The sequence below is a fragment of the Pteropus medius genome, unplaced genomic scaffold, assembly GCF_902729225.1.
Source record: "Pteropus medius unplaced genomic scaffold, Ma_sr-lr_union100, whole genome shotgun sequence".
Taxonomy (NCBI): Eukaryota; Metazoa; Chordata; class Mammalia; order Chiroptera; family Pteropodidae; genus Pteropus; species Pteropus medius.
Genome location: NW_024354886.1, coordinates 3,007,940 through 3,025,389, shown reverse-complemented (window position 1 = coordinate 3,025,389; position 17,450 = coordinate 3,007,940). Strand labels below are relative to the sequence as shown.

General features: G+C 38.8%; 2 protein-coding genes across 6 annotated transcripts in view; one reads left to right on the top strand and one right to left on the bottom strand.

Moving 5' to 3' along the window:
- Window positions 1-3,805, bottom strand: part of LOC120597711 (transmembrane protein 217) — a 50,313-nt gene extending 46,508 nt beyond the window's left edge. For 2 of the 4 annotated variants that reach the window (XM_039856382.1, XM_039856380.1), the window contains exon 1: window positions 3,056-3,185. Coding sequence is in view for 1 of the 4 variants with exons in the window: in XM_039856378.1 (XP_039712312.1) it covers window positions 1,740-1,767 (28 nt within the window). In the remaining 3 variants the exon portion in view is untranslated. Of the gene's footprint in view, window positions 1-1,739; window positions 1,992-3,055; window positions 3,186-3,553 lie in introns of those variants that run through there. The other 2 variants (XM_039856384.1, XM_039856378.1) reach the window with 2 other exon arrangements.
- Window positions 3,269-17,450, top strand: part of TBC1D22B (TBC1 domain family member 22B) — a 61,318-nt gene continuing 47,136 nt past the window's right edge. Inside the window, exons 1-2 of one of the 2 annotated variants that reach the window (XM_039856377.1) lie at window positions 3,269-3,462; window positions 14,776-14,832. In XM_039856377.1, the coding sequence (XP_039712311.1) occupies window positions 3,407-3,462; window positions 14,776-14,832 (113 nt within the window). In that variant the 5' untranslated portion in view covers window positions 3,269-3,406. The remainder of the gene's footprint in view (window positions 3,463-14,775; window positions 14,833-17,450) is intronic. The other variant, XM_039856376.1, reaches the window with a different exon arrangement.

Below are 17,450 nucleotides of genomic sequence, written 5' to 3'. Positions count from 1 at the left end.
TGTAGCCAGACAACATGGAGAGTCCTCTACTTAAAGTTTCAAAATAATCAAACCCTTGAGATAAATTCTAGGATCACAGGCCATACTGTTCTAGTAACTGAATACCTACAAAGCGAGGTCCACAGATCAGTAGCATCAGTGTCACCTGGGAGCATGTTAGAAATGCAGAATTGTAGGCTCTACCCCAGATCTACTGAATCAGAATCTAGGCTTTTAACATGATGTCCAGGTGATTCACATGTATATTGAAGTATGAGAAGCATTAGTCACTAGGGCCTCCAACAAAAGTGCCCCAAGGATTCCTTGGAAACCTCAAACCAATGAAGTTTACCTTTAGTGGGGCAAAGTTTGGTGTGAGGGTAATCTGGCTGCCACAGCTATCACCCATTTGATGGACAGGGTTGATTCGATTGGTCTCCTGGCTAGGTGGGCAGCTTCCTTCCCTCATCATTCTAGGTACAGGTTCATTCCTCTAAAGCTGCAAAAGGGTTTGAAGAGAACGACCTTTTCCAAGAAAGGAAAACTGTTCTTCAACCAAGAGTATAGGCAAACTTATAGAATCTTTAGTAAAGTAGGCACATCCTGTTAGGGGTTAGAAAACATTTTCTATTATATTTTCCAACTAAAAATGTGTATGATCAACACAGAACCAAAAAACAATAGTTATACCCTTCATTCTCTCACTCAATAAATATTAAGCACCTACCACATGCCAAGCACTATTCTAGGTGCCGAGGTTATAGCAGAGAACAAAACAAACAAAACCTCTGCCTTAGTGAAGTTTATATACTAGGGGTAGAGATGAAAAACAAACAAATACATAATATAGCCAGTGGTGATAGTACTTTAAAGAAAAATAGAGTGGTGGAGCCCACTATTTAAGATGGGTGGTTAGGGAAGACCTCCCTAAGTGAAGACATTTGGGAATATGCCTGAGTGAAATGAAGGAGCAAGTCAGCCAGATACTTGGCAGAAGAGAATTACAAGCAGGGGAAATAGCTAATGCAAAGGCCTTGAGGTAGGAACATGCTTAGAATGTTCAAGGAGCAGCGAAAAGGCCATTAACTGTGGTTGGAGCAGATTAAGCAAGGAAAAGAGTGGAACCAAATCATCTAGGGTCTTTAAGGAGCTTGGGTTTTAGGCCAGGTGTGATGGAACCATTCCAAGGTATTGAGCAGAGAAGTGATGCAACTGATTGACATTTTAAAAGGCTCTCTCTGGCTGCTGTGAGGGGAATAGATTCTAAGGGGGCAAGAGTGGAAGCAGGGAGGCCTAACAGGAGTCTGCTATAATGCTATAAGGATGTTGGTGTGTTTAGATTTGGGTGGTCGTGGTGGTGAGAAAGGACCCAATGATCTCAATTTTCCTATTAAAGACGATGTAATAAGTGACTGCCAGATGACTGAAGTGAATTTTAAAAATCTTGAATAGGAAACTGAGATGTAGAAAACAAAGAATAGGAATGATAGGGCTTCTTTGGGTTGAACAATATTAACAGCATCCCCAGAAAATCAGTGTTGTATAACATTTAATAAACAATTAAGAAAAAGGAATACTCTGAGATATTTCTAGGTACACAAGTTATACTCTGCTTTCCACATGTGAAATATCAAGCCAATCAATTCGGAGCTCTTTTGGACCATTGCTGAAGCTATGTGAGTAAGCTGGAAAGTGACAGGTGATTTGCCACATGGACAAGAGTAAGGCAGCTCATGTGGGGAAGACAATTCAGATGATACCTTTAAGATAATGAGCTTTGGACTGCATGTATCCACCGAAGAAAGGGATTTAGGTCGCTGTAGATTATTTCTTCAAGACATCAACTCCTGTAAAGTCCAAAATGCCAGCAAAAGTTCTAGTTGTTCAAAATAAAGACAAAATATCAGCTTAAACAAAACCTCAGGAAACCCCTTTTGGAGCTCAGTGTGCAGTGCTGATCACTGCATCCTAAGAACAGCCAAAGAAAGGCAGCTAAAATGATTAAAAGATTAAAAGAGGAGTTCTTGTTTGATGGATTAAATGACCATAAAGGTGACTACCTGAGACAAGATGAAAGTCTATAAAAGCATGAAAGGTCCAGAAAAAGTAAAGATAGTCCTTTTATACAATCCCATGGCTGTGAAATTTGGGGGCAAAAGCAGCCATTGGAGGGCGTATAAAAGAAGGTCCTTCTTTAGACAGGGGGTCCTTAAGCATTCTCCAACATGTGAAAAGATATGTGGTAGCAGTAAACAGCAGTGCGGATAAGAGGCAAGCCTACCCAACAGTCCTTCGTTGGGATAGAAACTTTTTTGGATTGGTGCATTCTCCCTGCCCACCCGCCTAATCACTGTGGTAAACAACCACAGACATTCAAAAAGAGAAAGAAACACTGACAAAGAGATTCAAAAGATTCAAAATGCTAATATTAAATCTCATTCTGAGTCAAAACAGGATTGAAAATAATTCAAAGGTAAAAGATTTATAATAGATCAATAAGGAAAATTAAGTCGGGGGTATATCCTTAATCACGTTGTGATTCGTATCATGGAGATATACTATGTCCTTGCAAGACATAGTATATCTATATTTGGTAGTCTGACTTGGGTGAATAAAATAAGAATATTTTCTAAATACTTTGTCAGCATCTGGGTTCTCCTAGTCAGAAAGTGACAGTTATTGGTTGAAAGAGGGATTAGAGCAGTTGAACTTCACTCACAGCACAAGTCCTTCAACAGTGACGAATTAACAGAGGAGACGGAGACTTCTGATCTAACCGTTACTCGCGTGTTGAACAGTTAGCAACCCTGGGCTATCGGATCCGTATTGATCTTCTGTCACAGGTTTAAAAAAAGAAAAAATCAGAGGGAAAGCGGAGGGTGATATCTAGAATGTCTTTGAGTCGAGACATTGTAAAAATGGGCTGCAAGCAACACATGGGCCCTTATTTTTAGGCCAAAATTTAAATATATGAGCAAATACATATGCTTTCTCTTTCCGAAAAAATATTAGAGTCAAGAACCTCATTCTCCCCAAAGAAAACAGTACCCTTTCCACCTTCCCAAACGTCCTTTACCTGCTTCTATCTATCTCGGAGTTAAGGAACTTTCAGCCCCGCCTCTCTGCTTGTCCAAGCTCCGCCTTCTCGGTCCACCTGTGTGCCCAGCTCCTGACGTTACCATTCAGCTTCAGCGGCTTGCAGGATTCCGGCTCCTGATTGGTTTGTCTGACCACGGCCCGGCAGCCCACCAATGGCAGCGACTTTGGGTGGAGGGGTGCCCACATCCAAGATGGCGCTCCCAGGAGCTGGGAGCGGGTGACCGGCGGCCGGGAAGCGGCCTGGGTTGGCCCTCTGATTGCGGGGTCCTGGGGGCATCTCGCCCGGCACCCCCTGGCCCGCCCACAAGGCCTTCCCCGGGCGAGAGCAATGGCCGCCGAGAACAGCAAGCAGTTTTGGAAAAGGAGCGCCAAGCTGCCGGGGAGGTGAGCCCAGGACGCTGAGAGGAAGAGAGTATTGGATCAAACCCTTCCAGATACTAAGCCCGAAATCCCGCGGGCCTGGGGCGCCACTGACCTGGGAGGCTGGTTTGGGAAACCTTGGCTGGGGGAGCTGGGGCTGCGTGGAGGCTGCAGGACAGCTGTCAGGCTGAGGAGCAGGCACCGAGCTTTGGGGATGGATGAGTGTGGGAGCACATCGGGGTCTTGGGGTGGAGGTTCGAGGAGGGGCTGCCCTCAGCTGGGAAGTGGCCGGAGTCTGGGCGTAAGGGGTAGTGGAGTTGGGTGAGTAGATAGTGTCCGTCCTGGGTTAGGAGGGCCATCCCCAGAGCTGCTACTCACTTAAAAAAGAACTCCCTCTTGAGGGGGTCTCCACCACGCACAGGTGTTTGTTTGCACCAGGATGGCCCTTCCGTCGTTCCCCCAGCTCAGCAGGTATGAATCCTTTTCCTGGATCCCACAAGGTTCTTCTGGGAGTTTGGGTCAGTCTGCAGGAGGTCAGAAGAAGTGAGGAAAATTCTCAAATTCAACCTTACTTTATCTAGAGTTGGCCTTTTCCCATTAGGAATTATTACAGGGTGACCCGAGAATTGAGGTTATTTCTTTACCTTTTTCTAAGGATTTGTTCAACCCCAAGTGACGTATTACTCCCTGCATTATAATGTTCTTTTTGTGTAAATGCACTAATTTTTTTCATTCTTCAGTTGTTTGGTTGGAGAGCAGACCTTCTAAGCTACTCCCCCCCACCCCCCTTTTCTGTGTATGTTGAGATGCTTAGCAATTGTACATCCATCAATCTGTTGGTTTACAGTTTCAATTTGTTTTGGGCAGAGTCCTGAGTAATATAAAGAGGAGTGTATGTTTCAATTGTGAGTTTAAGATTCCTGCCAGCCACAGTCTACTTGGTGATGAAATTCATGTTTGGTTGTGTCCCACATGCTACCTTTCCTAATTGATTCAGGTCTTTTCCTTCTGGGATAATCCTTTGAACTTATGGTTTTTTTGTTTGTTTTTTTAGTAGCTAGAGAGAAATGAGGGTCAGTGCTGGCTATTCAGTAGTCTTATTTTATTTAGAATCCAGTTAGACATATGGAGAATAGAGTGGGAATCAGCTTTTAGTAATACAGTATTAAAATAATGCAAGGGAATTGCAGAGATAGCTTCAGATTAAAGTGCTGTGGAATTACAGTGTTAATATTAGTGCTAAAGACTTTTATGTTTTAGATAAGCACCACTTCCTGCCAACTGATTCCTTTTCCTTCCTGGTCTGTGAGCTCTCCAGTCTCACTAACTGTTGTCCTCTGGGGTTTTCCATAGTGAGATCATTAAATTTGACATCCTAAGGTTATAGTCAGAATCAATGGGAAAACTGTTCAATCAGGAAACAGTATATGAGATGTGGGACCTGACATGGTCTTTTGTGCCTACTGACTGCTAGTTGTTATTAACAATCTTTTGTTTTCTGTATTTCCTCTTTTGGTCTATAGTAACATTCATCTTTTTTCAAAGCACTACTTTTGTAAGATAGGAAGAGTTTTTTTTTTCAAGTTTCTGGATTCCTTTTTCACTTTGAAAAGTGTAGAGGGATAGAGGAGAGACCATTTGAGTTCAGAAAGACTTAGGTTATTATTTTACTCTCTACATATGTGATCAAGGACAAATGATTTGCTTAATTTCTCTGGAGTTCAGTTTCCTTATCTATGAAATGAGGATAAAAATACTTTCCTCAGGGTTACTGTGAGTACTAAATTAAACATCCTATTTGTAAAGAACCAAGGGCACTGTTTGTTTAGCACTTTATAGTTGCTCAATAAATATTGATTATTAGTACTACTGTTATTATTAGAGCAAGTAAACATTTAAAAGTCTGTTTCTCTTGTGACAACATGGATGGACCTTGAGATAATCATGCTAAGAGAAATAAGCCAGACAGAAAAAGTTGAAAATCACATGATATCACTTATATGTGAGATATAAACCTAAAAGCAACAAATGAACAGGACAAACAGAGACTCATGAACATGAACAATAGACTAGTGGTTACCAGACAGGAGTGGGGAGAGGGGAGGTAGATAGGGTAAAGGAGGTCAAATACGTGGTAACAGAAAGATATCTAACTATGGGAGGTGAATAAAAAATAAATAAAAGAACGTTTCTCAGATCCTTACCCTAGTATTAGGTATTTATGTTCATTGTTTATCTTAAGACATTAAAATGTTGCCACAGTTGATAACAGTTTTTAGTACCTTGCTTGTTGAAGAAAAATATTACTTAGTTGTGTGCTTTTAGCAGGGAAGCCCAGGAGTCCCTGGTTATGGAGAAAAACTGCTTTTAGATAGTAAGTGCTTTGATTTAAAGAAAATGTTAGAGCATTTTCTCAAGAATAGAATTTTTGCATTTGTGCTCTTTCCACCTTAGTGAAGAACTTTCTCCTGGGTGGAGAAATGACATAGATGACTGTGTTTAGATTCACTGTAACCTAGAAGTGAAACTAGTTTACTCTCCTTTGCTAATTCAAAGGTAAAAATTCAAAGCAATGGCAGGGTTCTTTCAGTTTCTTTGATCATGATCCAGCAACCTTAATGGCAACAAATAGGAATTATATTTAGTAAAATAGCCTAAGTTCATAATGAATTAAACATCCTTTTAAAAAACAACAGCTTTATTGAGATATAATTCACATATCATAAAAATTCACCCACTATTCAGTGGTATTAGTATGGTCGGTTTTGTACAACCATTGCCACTAATTTCAGAACATTTTTATCATCCCTAAAGAAACCTCATATCCATTAGTAGTCACTCTTTCCCCTTACCCCCACTCAGCCCCTGGCAACCACTAATCTTTCTGTTCCTGTAGATTTACCTATTTCAGACATTTCACATAAATGGAATAATGTGGTATGAGACCTTTTCTGGCCTCTTTTATTAAGCATAATGTTTTCAAGGCTCATTCATGTTGTACCATATATCGGTATTTCATTCCTTATTATGGCTAAATAGTATTCCATAGTACAGATACATTTTATTGTGTTTATCTTTCATCAATTGGTGGACATTTGGGTTGTTTCCACTTTTTGGCTATTATGAATAATGCTACGAAATTCACGTGCAGTTTTTTTGGGGGGGAGTGGATTTATGTTTTCCATTCTTTTGAGTATATGTAGAAGTGGAATTTCTGGGCCATATGGTAACTCGATGGAATTAAACATCTTTTTAAGTTCTCTCAGTTATTCACAAGAACCCATGTGCTTGATACACCAAATGGTCCTTGCATGGATGCCTAGGAAGATAGGAGGCAATATGTACCACGTGGTTAAGAATGCAGGCTCTGGAAACTTGCAACTAGTTGATAAGTCCTGGAAATCTAATGTACAACATAGTGATTATAGTCATCAACACTGTATTATAAACTTTGAAGTTCCTGAGAGACTAGATCTTAAGTGTTCTCACCAGAAAAAATAAATGATAATTATGTGATGTGATAGAGGTGTTAGCTAACACTTTGGTGGTAGTCAGTTGCAATATGTAAGGGTATCAAGCCAACACATTGTACACCTTAAACTTTCATGTTTGTCAATTATATCTCAAAAAAAAAAAAAAAAAAAGAGGATGCAGGCTCTGGAACCCTGGGTTCAAATTCCCAGCTCTGCCACTTTTGGCAATGTGACCTTGGGCAAGTTACTTACCCTCTCTGTGCCTCAGTCTCCTCACCTGTAAAACAGGGCCCCAAAGCTTTTATGAAGGTTAATTGAGATAATGCATAGAAAGTATGGAGGAGGTACTCGATAATATTAGCTATTATGAAAATGATAGTTGTAATTACAGTGGCCCCTATTTTTATTTGTTTCTTCCCCTTGCTCCAGTTTCTGAAACTAGAATTGAAAAACTTTAATCAGTCATGTATCTGGAGCCCCCAGTGAGTCCTGGGTAGGGGAAAAAAAAATACTTGTTAATAATTAGGCAGAGGGTTTATAGAGGCACAAATAAGCCTAATGTGAGATAGCTGTGGTATCAGGTGTTCTTTAGTGATGAGGCGTATGATTTTGAGCAATGGTTCTCAAACTTCAGTGAGTCCCCTGGAGGGCTTGTTAAAACATAGATTGCTAGGCCTCACTTCCAGAGTTTCTGGTTCAGTAAGTCTAAGAGGGAACTTGAGAAGTTGAGCTTCTAAGAAGTTCCCAAGTGACACGGCTGCTGCTAATCTGGGGGCTGCACTTTGAGAACCACTAAGAAAAGAGCCTCAAATTAGTTGAAAGAAATGTGAGTTTCAGAGCTGGAGGCTTTTGCCATATGGATCTTGAACAGTTAATGCATCTCACACTTAATACGCCCAAAAGAACTCTTGAATTCTACATCTGCCCACTCCTGCAAAGCTACTCTTTTCATTTAACTTAATGGTCCTACCTTTCACCAAGTTCCTCAGACCCAAAATCCTCATGTCTTTGATTCTTTTCCTTCCTGTCAGGTCAAATTCAGCAGCAAGTCCTGTTGGTTCATCAAATATATCCTGAATCTGAACTGTTCTTACCACTTCTATCTCTACTACCACGGATCAAACTGAGTCCTCTCTTGCCTACACTACTGCTGTAGCCTTCTAATTGGATTTCTTGCTTCTCTTCTTGCCTCTCTTACAGACTTCTCATTTGTAGTTAGAAAAAAAAATCCTCACTCTGAGTCTTCCAAACCCTTCATGGTTGGAAAGATAGGCCTAGCTGTGGACTTTGATCTTTACCCAAGAGCAGTGGAATGCCATTAGAAGGTTGATAGCGGCAGTGACATGGTCAGATTTGCATTTATAAAAATAGTCTGAAAACTAAATAAATAATTGAAAATTTAAAAATTCTGGCTGCCCTAAGGAAAATGGCCTGGACAAATGTTTTCAATAATTAAGGGTGGGGATACACACTTGGTGGTTTGGGAGGGTTAATTCTGGGTTGTACTGGACTATAGGACATTTAACATCCCTGGCCCTTGCCCACTAAATGCCAGGAAGGCCCACCAGTTATTGGGACAAAAACCCTTCCCACATATATTTACACATTTCCCAATACTTCAGCTCCTCTACCCCCACCCCCACACCCCTGACTCTTCAACCCACTCCCGACCCCCTCTGGGAATCGGAATGAGTATAGTTAGGGGCTATTGCAGGCAGTAGAGGGAGAGGCCCCGATGGCTTGGACTAGGACTAGGGCAAGGGCAAAGGCAAGTAGAGGTCAAGTTTGAGAATATACACAGGACTTGGTAAATCATTGAATTTGGGGAGTGAGGGAAAAGGAGGTGTCACCCCCAGGTTTCTGGCTTAGGTGGTCAGCTAAGATTGTGGTGTGATAGCCTCAGAGAAAAAGCCAAATTTTAAGGCAAAGTACTAAAATGCTGTATGCTCAATCTCTTTATCTGTGGAATGAAAGGTTTGGATTAAGTGAGTTCTAGGGCTCTTACCCGTTCTGAAGTTGAGTGTTGAGTTTATTTTTATTTATTTTATTATTATTTATGCCTACAGGTCTTCCTAGGCGGTCTGCCATCCAAGTACTAACCAGGCCATCCCTGCTTAGTTTCCAAGATCAGACATTGAGCTTGTTCAGGGTGGCATGGCCACAGACTATGGACCGTGGATCTGTGTGTAAAGCAGATGTGCTAACTGCTACACTGTGGAACCACGTTCACGTGTTGAATTTAAACTTACCTATTCCATCATGGCTATTTTTCTTTTGCTCTGTCAGTCACACCACACACGATTCATAGGTAGAGTAGTTGCAGGTAGGGTGCTGAAGGTGGGCTTTTTCTGTCTTATGCTTTTGAAAGTAGTGGCTTGCTGCCCGTGCTGAACATCTGAGTATCATGAAATTGTAGAATGTTAGAATTGACTTTAAGACCACTGAAGGTAAAGAAACAGACCTGAGAGGGGAGGCAACTTGCTGCAAATCACACTGCAGATTTCTTGACTCCTAGTCCATGCTCTTTCTACTACTGCTTCCCCCTTCCCTCAGTCTATGCTGAGATTAAGACACCGTCTGTCAAAGCACCTCATCCAGTTCAAGGATGTGAACACTTCCAGTGGATGGAAGTGGATGAGAGTTGGAATAGGAGAAACAAATATGAGCCAAAGCCTGGCTCATTCCCCACATTCTTATTTCCAGTATTTCTGGGAAGGACTTCTCTCTGTTTTTAAGTAAAAGTCTTTGTTAAAGTCAAGGAACTCTTTTTAGAATTAAACAAAGTTGAGAAAAGTGTCTAATCACTTAAATCAGTTAGGAGCCTTCCCTGTCATTTGGTCATTTTTCATAATATTAATGAATCTGATAGTAGACTCTGTAATGGTCCCAGCTTGTCTGAGCAGGTACGTTACAACCTGTTCTTAGCTTAGAAATGTTTTACTGATAAAGTAAGTGACTAGAAGATACTAAATTATCACAGAAACTGCGTAGATCAATAGTTCTGAAAGATTTCCATCAAAGAAGTGTGTGAACCTGAATCAGTTGCCAACATGTTTGATTTAAATTGGATAGCTCTAGTCTAATATTTGCTTTAGCTCCTTTGTTAGCGCTAAGCAAACACTTGTTGATTTTTCCTACCAAGGTTTTTGCAATGTTCCAACTACGTAAACCAGCTATGCCAATACATTCTGTGGTATTGGTTTTACTAAAGAGAATGGTGGAGGTGGACCAGGATTTTTGCTCCTTTTTGTCACAGTTGCAGCACACCCTGTGGCATTCTTTGCTCTTCGTATGCAATGTGATTTCTGAGATGCAGCATGTTTGCCTCTAGTTTTTAGGTTTAGCTGAACAAGAGTCAGCTTAAAACAGAGGCCAGATTTTTGCAGAGTTCCAGTGTTCACTCAGTAAGTATTGTTTAAGTGCCTGCTGGTGTGTGTCGTGCTCTGCCATGTGGTGAAGGGACTATAGAAAAAGATATGCACCACCACTGCCCTTTAGAAGCTGAAAATTTACTTGGCACCATGGCTTCCCCTGGTGAGGTTGCTGTGTGTAATTGACTTTCCTGTTTTTCCACTAAGCATATGTTACTTCTGTATAATCAGAATAACTTAAAAGTGGAGCTGGGTAAGAACACATTGTTGAGTGAGAAAAGCAAGATGTAGAATGATATGCACAGTGTGCAGTCTTCTATGTAAAGTTTTAAAAACATAAAAAAGTATTTTATGTTGTTTATGGATATGTGAATACATAGAAAAGTATAAAAACAGATGGGGAGGATTTCATACCCACTTTAGGATAGTGGTTATCTCTTGGGGAGAAAGGGGAATGGGACCTGGAGACTACAATTGGGACTTTCTAATGCTTTGTTTTCTTAAAGACATGTGACAAATGTTAAAATTTGTTGAATCAGAGTGATGGGTTCATGGATGTTATAGTTTTGTCTACTTCTTTTTGAAAATGTGAATTGAATGGTTTACATATTTTTTTGGAGCTAATGTTTTTTAAATTTGTTTTGAAGATATCAGACAGCCAGCCATGAAATTAAGTAATATTTAAAGTAGCATTTATGATTTAGAGTCAAATAAATCATAATACAGTGTGATGCCATTTATATAACATTTTAAAAACATGCAAAACAATACTATTTATTAGGGATATAGACATAGAAGATAAAAATGTAAAAACAAAAATAAGGATGAAAAATGCCGGATTCAATAAAATGGCTTTCTAGGAAGGAAGGGAGGAGTCTGCTGGGGTTTCAACTCCATGTCTTATTTCTCACGTAGACGTTGAACATAAAGAGCCTGGTATAATGATCTAAATCTAGTTTGTTTTTTAAAATAGTTTATTTTTTAAAAGCATTATAAGTCCTGACGTAGGTTTCTTAGGGAATCAGAGAAGGCATGGGAGCGCTGGCTGTAGGGGTCAGAGAAAGTATTTTGGAGGGGGATGGGGCAGTTAGAGGGGTCTGGAATTTGAAGGGAATGTTTCAGGATGGATAGGATTTTGAAAAGGGAGTAGGGAGAAGGGTCCGATTTAGTAATTAAGGTATGTTTGGAAGACGGAGTGGAGAACAGCCTGCTGTAGAATTGACTGGATTTAGAAGGACTAGAGATAGTACAGGTGACAGGTGAGTTATAAATACCAGGAAATTGAGCACCTTAGTTGCTAGGCTCTTAGTCTGTCTGCATGTAGTCTCTGAACATCTGGTTTCTCTTCCTTTTCTAACTTCTTGCCTGTCCTTTTTGAGGTTTAATAAACCGATTAATTATATGAAGTGTTCCAGGTGCAGAAACAGCACAGTTTGGTTTAGGAATATGTTAAATTCAGTTTGGGCTCTGATATCTTTGCTGAAGAAGTCTATCATTTATTTTGGCCTTTCTGGCTGTGCTAGTACATTGGACTGATATTTTTAAAAAATAGTCCACCACGATTTTAAATTCTCTTCCCTGGATAGTTAAGGGCCTTTGACCCTTAAGCCTATATAATTAGGATTGCTTTTTTCCCCCTGCATTGATCTTTATATTTCACTACAAAGAGGCTTATGAACTTGGAGAGTTCAAGTATACTGAGAGTATTTGCAAACATTAAAATACAGATCAATGACCCATTTGGTGTTTTTTTGTGTGTTTTAATTTTTGTTTTGTCTAAGCCTTTGTAAGCCAAACTTTCCTATTCTTTGATCCCTCTTATTTTCTCTCTCTTTTCCTTTGCCTTAGAAACTTTGTAAACCCATTAAAGTAGCATTGTTTGTATTTCTATAGTAGTATATGTAATGGTTTATTTATAAATTAACGAATAACCTCCAGTTTAGGGAGTAGAGATTTTATAGCTAAAAAGGTAGGGGCTGTATCCGTAACTAAAGATCTGTACACAGGAACATTCCCTCTGGAATCTTAGTAGAAATCAATGTAAAAATGATTGAATGGGCTACATTTTTATTTAAAAGCAACTTTAGGATCACATCTGTATGTCAAAGAAGTACTTGGTAAACTTGTCCTATTTTCTAAATGTTGGGTGAAAATAAATTACAAAACCGAGAGGGAGAAAGAAAACCATTTCTTGGGCTCTGTGTGCTGGGTAGCATTCTAATGTTTGCAAATCTATCACTACCTTGTAGTGTTATCCCCCACCAGGAATTGTGTTAAAAGAGCTTTTTACACATTGTCCCATTTAAACCTCCCAACCCTCTTAAGATTGCTTAATTTAGTTCTTCAAGAAAGGTGATACATATACATGATAGTAATTCAGAAAGGTACAAAAAGATTTGCAATAAAAACTAAGTCTCTCTGCCACCGCGTCCTCCAGTAATTCAGTTCCTCTTCCAAACCACTGCTACTGGTGTCTTCTATATTCTTTCGGAGATACTCTATGAATACATAACCCTAATTATATATGAATACGTGGATATATTTTATTTTAACGTTTTTTACAAAAATGGTGCCATATTATGCATAGAGTTGTGCATCTTTTTTTAATGAATGTTTTCGAGTTTGTTTCATGTCAGTAGATATAGAATTGCCTCATTCTTTTTTAACAGATGTACTATAATTTATTTAACCAGTCCCTTGTTGATAATAATTCTTTGTCCTTTAATAATTCAACCCATTTATTTTTATTAGAATGATTGGTACATTTGGTCTTAGTTCTGTTTTTAATATTATCTTTAAAAAAATCAGACTACTTGCTTTGGGAGGTGGGTATGCAGGTATATAGTCTGATAATTTGGAAAGCTTATCCTTTTATTCTGCTGATTATGTTTATAACTTTATGCCATATTTCTTCAGACAATATCTATTGACTCCCTACCACCATTAGCAGTTATAGTTCCTGTCCCCTTCCCACAGGCTTTTAGTTGACTATATTATTTTTCTTAGTTTTATATCTTGAAACCTACTTATGCCTCTATTACTTGAGCTATCAGCCTTAAATATCTTTTGAGCCTTACCAGTAAAAGATGATATCAGCATACATACTTATTCATCCAATTTTTCCCTTGTCCCATTTTCACATTTGCCAATTACATTATTTTTACATTCTCTTCTGCAACCATAAAGCTTCGGATTTAAGACTTAGTCTTAAGATTAAATTAAAGAAATGCTCTCCACCATTCCTTTTGCTATAGTTTCTACATTTATCTCATTGTTAATTGAAGTTTTTCCTCTAGTAATCCTTCGGTAACGAGTTAAGAAAACCATATTCCATGAGTTCTTACATGTTGAAACATGTTTTTCTGTTGTCTTTGTACTGGAACAGTAGTTTGGCTTGATATATGATTATTCTTGTGTGCCCGTCACAGAAAAATGCACAAACAATTATGTGACATGATAACTTGATGCTATATCACAAAGTGAACACCCCAGAAGTGTGCACCGCACAGGCCCCTTGTGTCTCTTTTCTATCACACCTCCCTCCTTCCTTGTGACAACCACATCCTTTTATTTTAATCACTCTTTGCTTTCTTTATTATGCTGCCACTATGGATGCATCCCTAAACAATAGAAATCTTTTCTTTTGCCAGTTTTTGAAGTGTAGAATCATACAGTATTTACTCTTTTATCCTTTGCTTGCTTTTAGCTCAACAACATTTGTAAGATTTCTTTTACATCGTTACTTGCTGCCCTACTTTGTAACTTAAATTGCTGTGTAGTATTTTATTATATGAGCATATTCCAGTTTATTTCTCTGTTGGGTTATTTCTAGTTTGAGACTAAAGGAACCATAATGTTGTGAATAGTTTTATATATGTCTCCTGTTACACGTATGTATATATTTCTCTTAAGATATAGATTTGGAAGTGAAAATACTGAGTCTTAGGGTGTGTACATTTTGTTCTTCCTAGACGTGGCCAAACTGTTTTTTGAAGTAGATTGTATTACTTTATACCCTCACCAGCAGTGTGTGAGAGTTCCATGGGTCACCTTTCCTTGATATGTAGTGTTGCTTCATTGTCTTTTAGCCCAAGTGATCCTTTGGAGTAGGTGATATTCTCATTTTACAGATGTGAGACTAGGTTCAAAGTGGTCAGGTATTTAGTGCAAGTTTTAGAGATAGTGGATGCCAGAACTGGCATTTGAATTCTGCTCTCTCCAATTCTAAAGCCCCTTATCTTTCCATGCTTCCTTTATAGATAGGACTTTCTGACATTAGGTGTATAAGGCACTGAAACCTCATCAGGAAAGATGAACATTCTCAAAGACCTTTTTTTTTAAAGGGTAGGTTGCTGTCTTTTGGGGATGGATTATATATAGTTGTTCTTGGAGGTGATCTGTTTCTCAAAGTCTTTTCCAATTTTGTGATGAGGATGGTCCTCACCCAACATATTTAGTATTCTGACAACTTCTTTCTTTTTTCTTGCTTTTAGCATCCAGCCTGTGTATGGAGCTCAGCATCCTCCTCTGGACCCTCGGCTCACCAAAAAGTAAGTCAAGATGTTTTTCCTTTCATGCGAGTACTTCTTCCATCACCCCCGAACCGTCCCCTACTTTGCTGAAATGACACTTTCCACTTTGACCTTTTCTAGCTTCTCTCCTTTTTTTTTGGGCCAGAAGATGAGCAATTTTCTTACCTTTAAACAGTTCAAAGTAGGAAATTAACGCACTTTAAATTATATCACTCAGCCACCGTAAACTTAAGTAGGGAAATGGGTCATCTTCTCAGATTTTCTAAGAACTTTGGCCTCTATCTTTGGGCATGCTTGATCTTAGAGACATTTCTATGAAAGCTATAGTTTGTAGAAAAAACTGAATGATTTGAGAGGTGCAGGAGACCTAGGTTCTCATCCTCTGGGCTCTGTGTACTAATACCACTCTTCCTTCACAGTCAAGGAGGAAGTAAAGATAATGTATATTAAAGTATTTTGAATACCTAGAAAAATCCTATATCAAATATGTATTACCAATATTTTAATATATTTTTAAATAAGCTTAATGCAGTGAACTTTCTATAGTTCTGCCAACTCGTTCTTTTGCCATTTGGTCTGTATGTAGAAGGTATGGCCTTCATAATTACTTTGGAAGCATGACTACTGTTCTTTTTTGTAAGATGCACAATTTTTATGTCAGAAACCATTAGACTCTAAGGTCTTTGAGGGCAGAGACTTTGTTTTGTTCACCACTATACCTTCAGTACCTGGAATAACATGTAGCACATAGTAGGCACTGGGTATACGTTTATGGAATGTTTCAAAGGAATGAAATCATTGAATTTACTTAGATAGTGGGCTTTTCTTTAGTGTTTCTTAGTTTATACCTGTATTAGTTCTTCTTAAGAGGAGCATGTTTTCTGTGATGTTCATGTAATATTTCCATTAAGTAGAATGAAATCTAATATCTGGTCTGTTGGCCAGTGTAGCAGGCACTGTTGATTACTGACCCAACATTTTCCCCTCCCCCTGCTTCTTCCTTGCTCAAGAACCTAGTTTGATTTAGCTATTGATCATGTGACAGTGTACTTAGAGCTGGTACTTGGATTAGTGTAAGCCTTTTATAATAATTCCTTGGTAATCTTGGCAACTGGTCTGTAGTGGGTGCATTCCATGGATTCTGGCCAATGAGACATAAAAGAAAGTCTCCTGAGGGAGGATTCTTGGAGAGGTTCTTTTTTGATCAGAGAGAGATCATTTTGTGAAGAAAGCCTCATTTTGCCTCTACTCATGTTTTCTGCTTTTGAATGTGGTAGTGTGAAGATGAGGTGCTTAAAGCTGTAGCAGCTAACTTGTAACCTGAGGGGAAGATCAAGAGAATTGCAGAGATATCAATCAGCTCAGTGCCCTGACATCAAGGTCTTTACAATTTAAGCACCACAGTTGAGTATTCTGTTTCTTGTAGCCAGTTTTGTTCACAAGCAGGATTTGTTGATTTGTAATGGATCCATTCCCACATATTTTATCATGGCCTTTGATAAACACATGGCTCACATATAAACCTGTCTAACCACCAAACATAAGGCAGTGGGTGTACTTTCCCATTTTATACCTCAGTCAGAATCACTCTACCTTGTCTGTACCTGTCATTGACTGAGTTTTCCCTGATTCTATATTTAGGACAGGTCTTGAGGATAATCATCATATCCTCAACTGCCAAGACAAACTTTATATACTCTTGTTTTCCCTCCTGTTAATGATATAAAACTGTGAATGTTTTCACCGATCATTCAGCAGAGTGGCATTCATACTTTCAATAGAGGTAATCATTTAGCTCTGCAATTTGGAAGGAATATAATTGTCACTGAATAGATCGTGTCCCCTTTTCATGCATGTGGTGGTTTGGTATTAATAGTCTCCAACATGGGACAACATATAGATTTGCACTGGACCATTTTACAATTCCAGATTATTACTATAAAACATTTATTACCCTTATTTTAGTACCTTGTTGGAACATTTTTATTACTTTCTCTGCTACATGATTATCATTCCACTTCAGACTGCCATTAATTACTGTATGTATGGTTAATCCCCAACATAGCAGAAGCCTTTTCATTGGGTCTTCAATCATTTAAACTGCATGAGCACACTAAGTCGTTCCTTGTCTGTGTATATTAACTTCAATTTGCCATATTATTACCATTAGTGATAATATTGCCTGTAATAATTTTTATAGCTTAGAGAATACTAGTCTTACTGCTGAGCAGCCCCATTGGCTACTTGATGGTATGCCAAGCTTCTAAATTTTTTGTTTTCTGAATTGATATCTTAGTTCCAGGTTATAAAGGTAGTTCACATGAAGCCACACTAGTTATTGAGATGACTGGATTTATTTGAATGTTACTAAATTCTCCACTTGCTTCACATCCATTATTAGTGTCAAACATTTGACATACCAGTGTCAAACATTTTTCTGTAATGAATTTGTTTCATATTTCAATTAAGTGAACAGCCATATCAGTAAAACAGTATAGTGTTAATCAAACTACAGAGTAATTGATCTTTTGCTTCCTAACCAGTAAAACCAGTAGCCACTCTTTTTCAAAATATCAGTTGTTAACATTTAAGAAGTTATTATTCGGGGGTGGCTCCATAGTGTAGTGGTTAACATG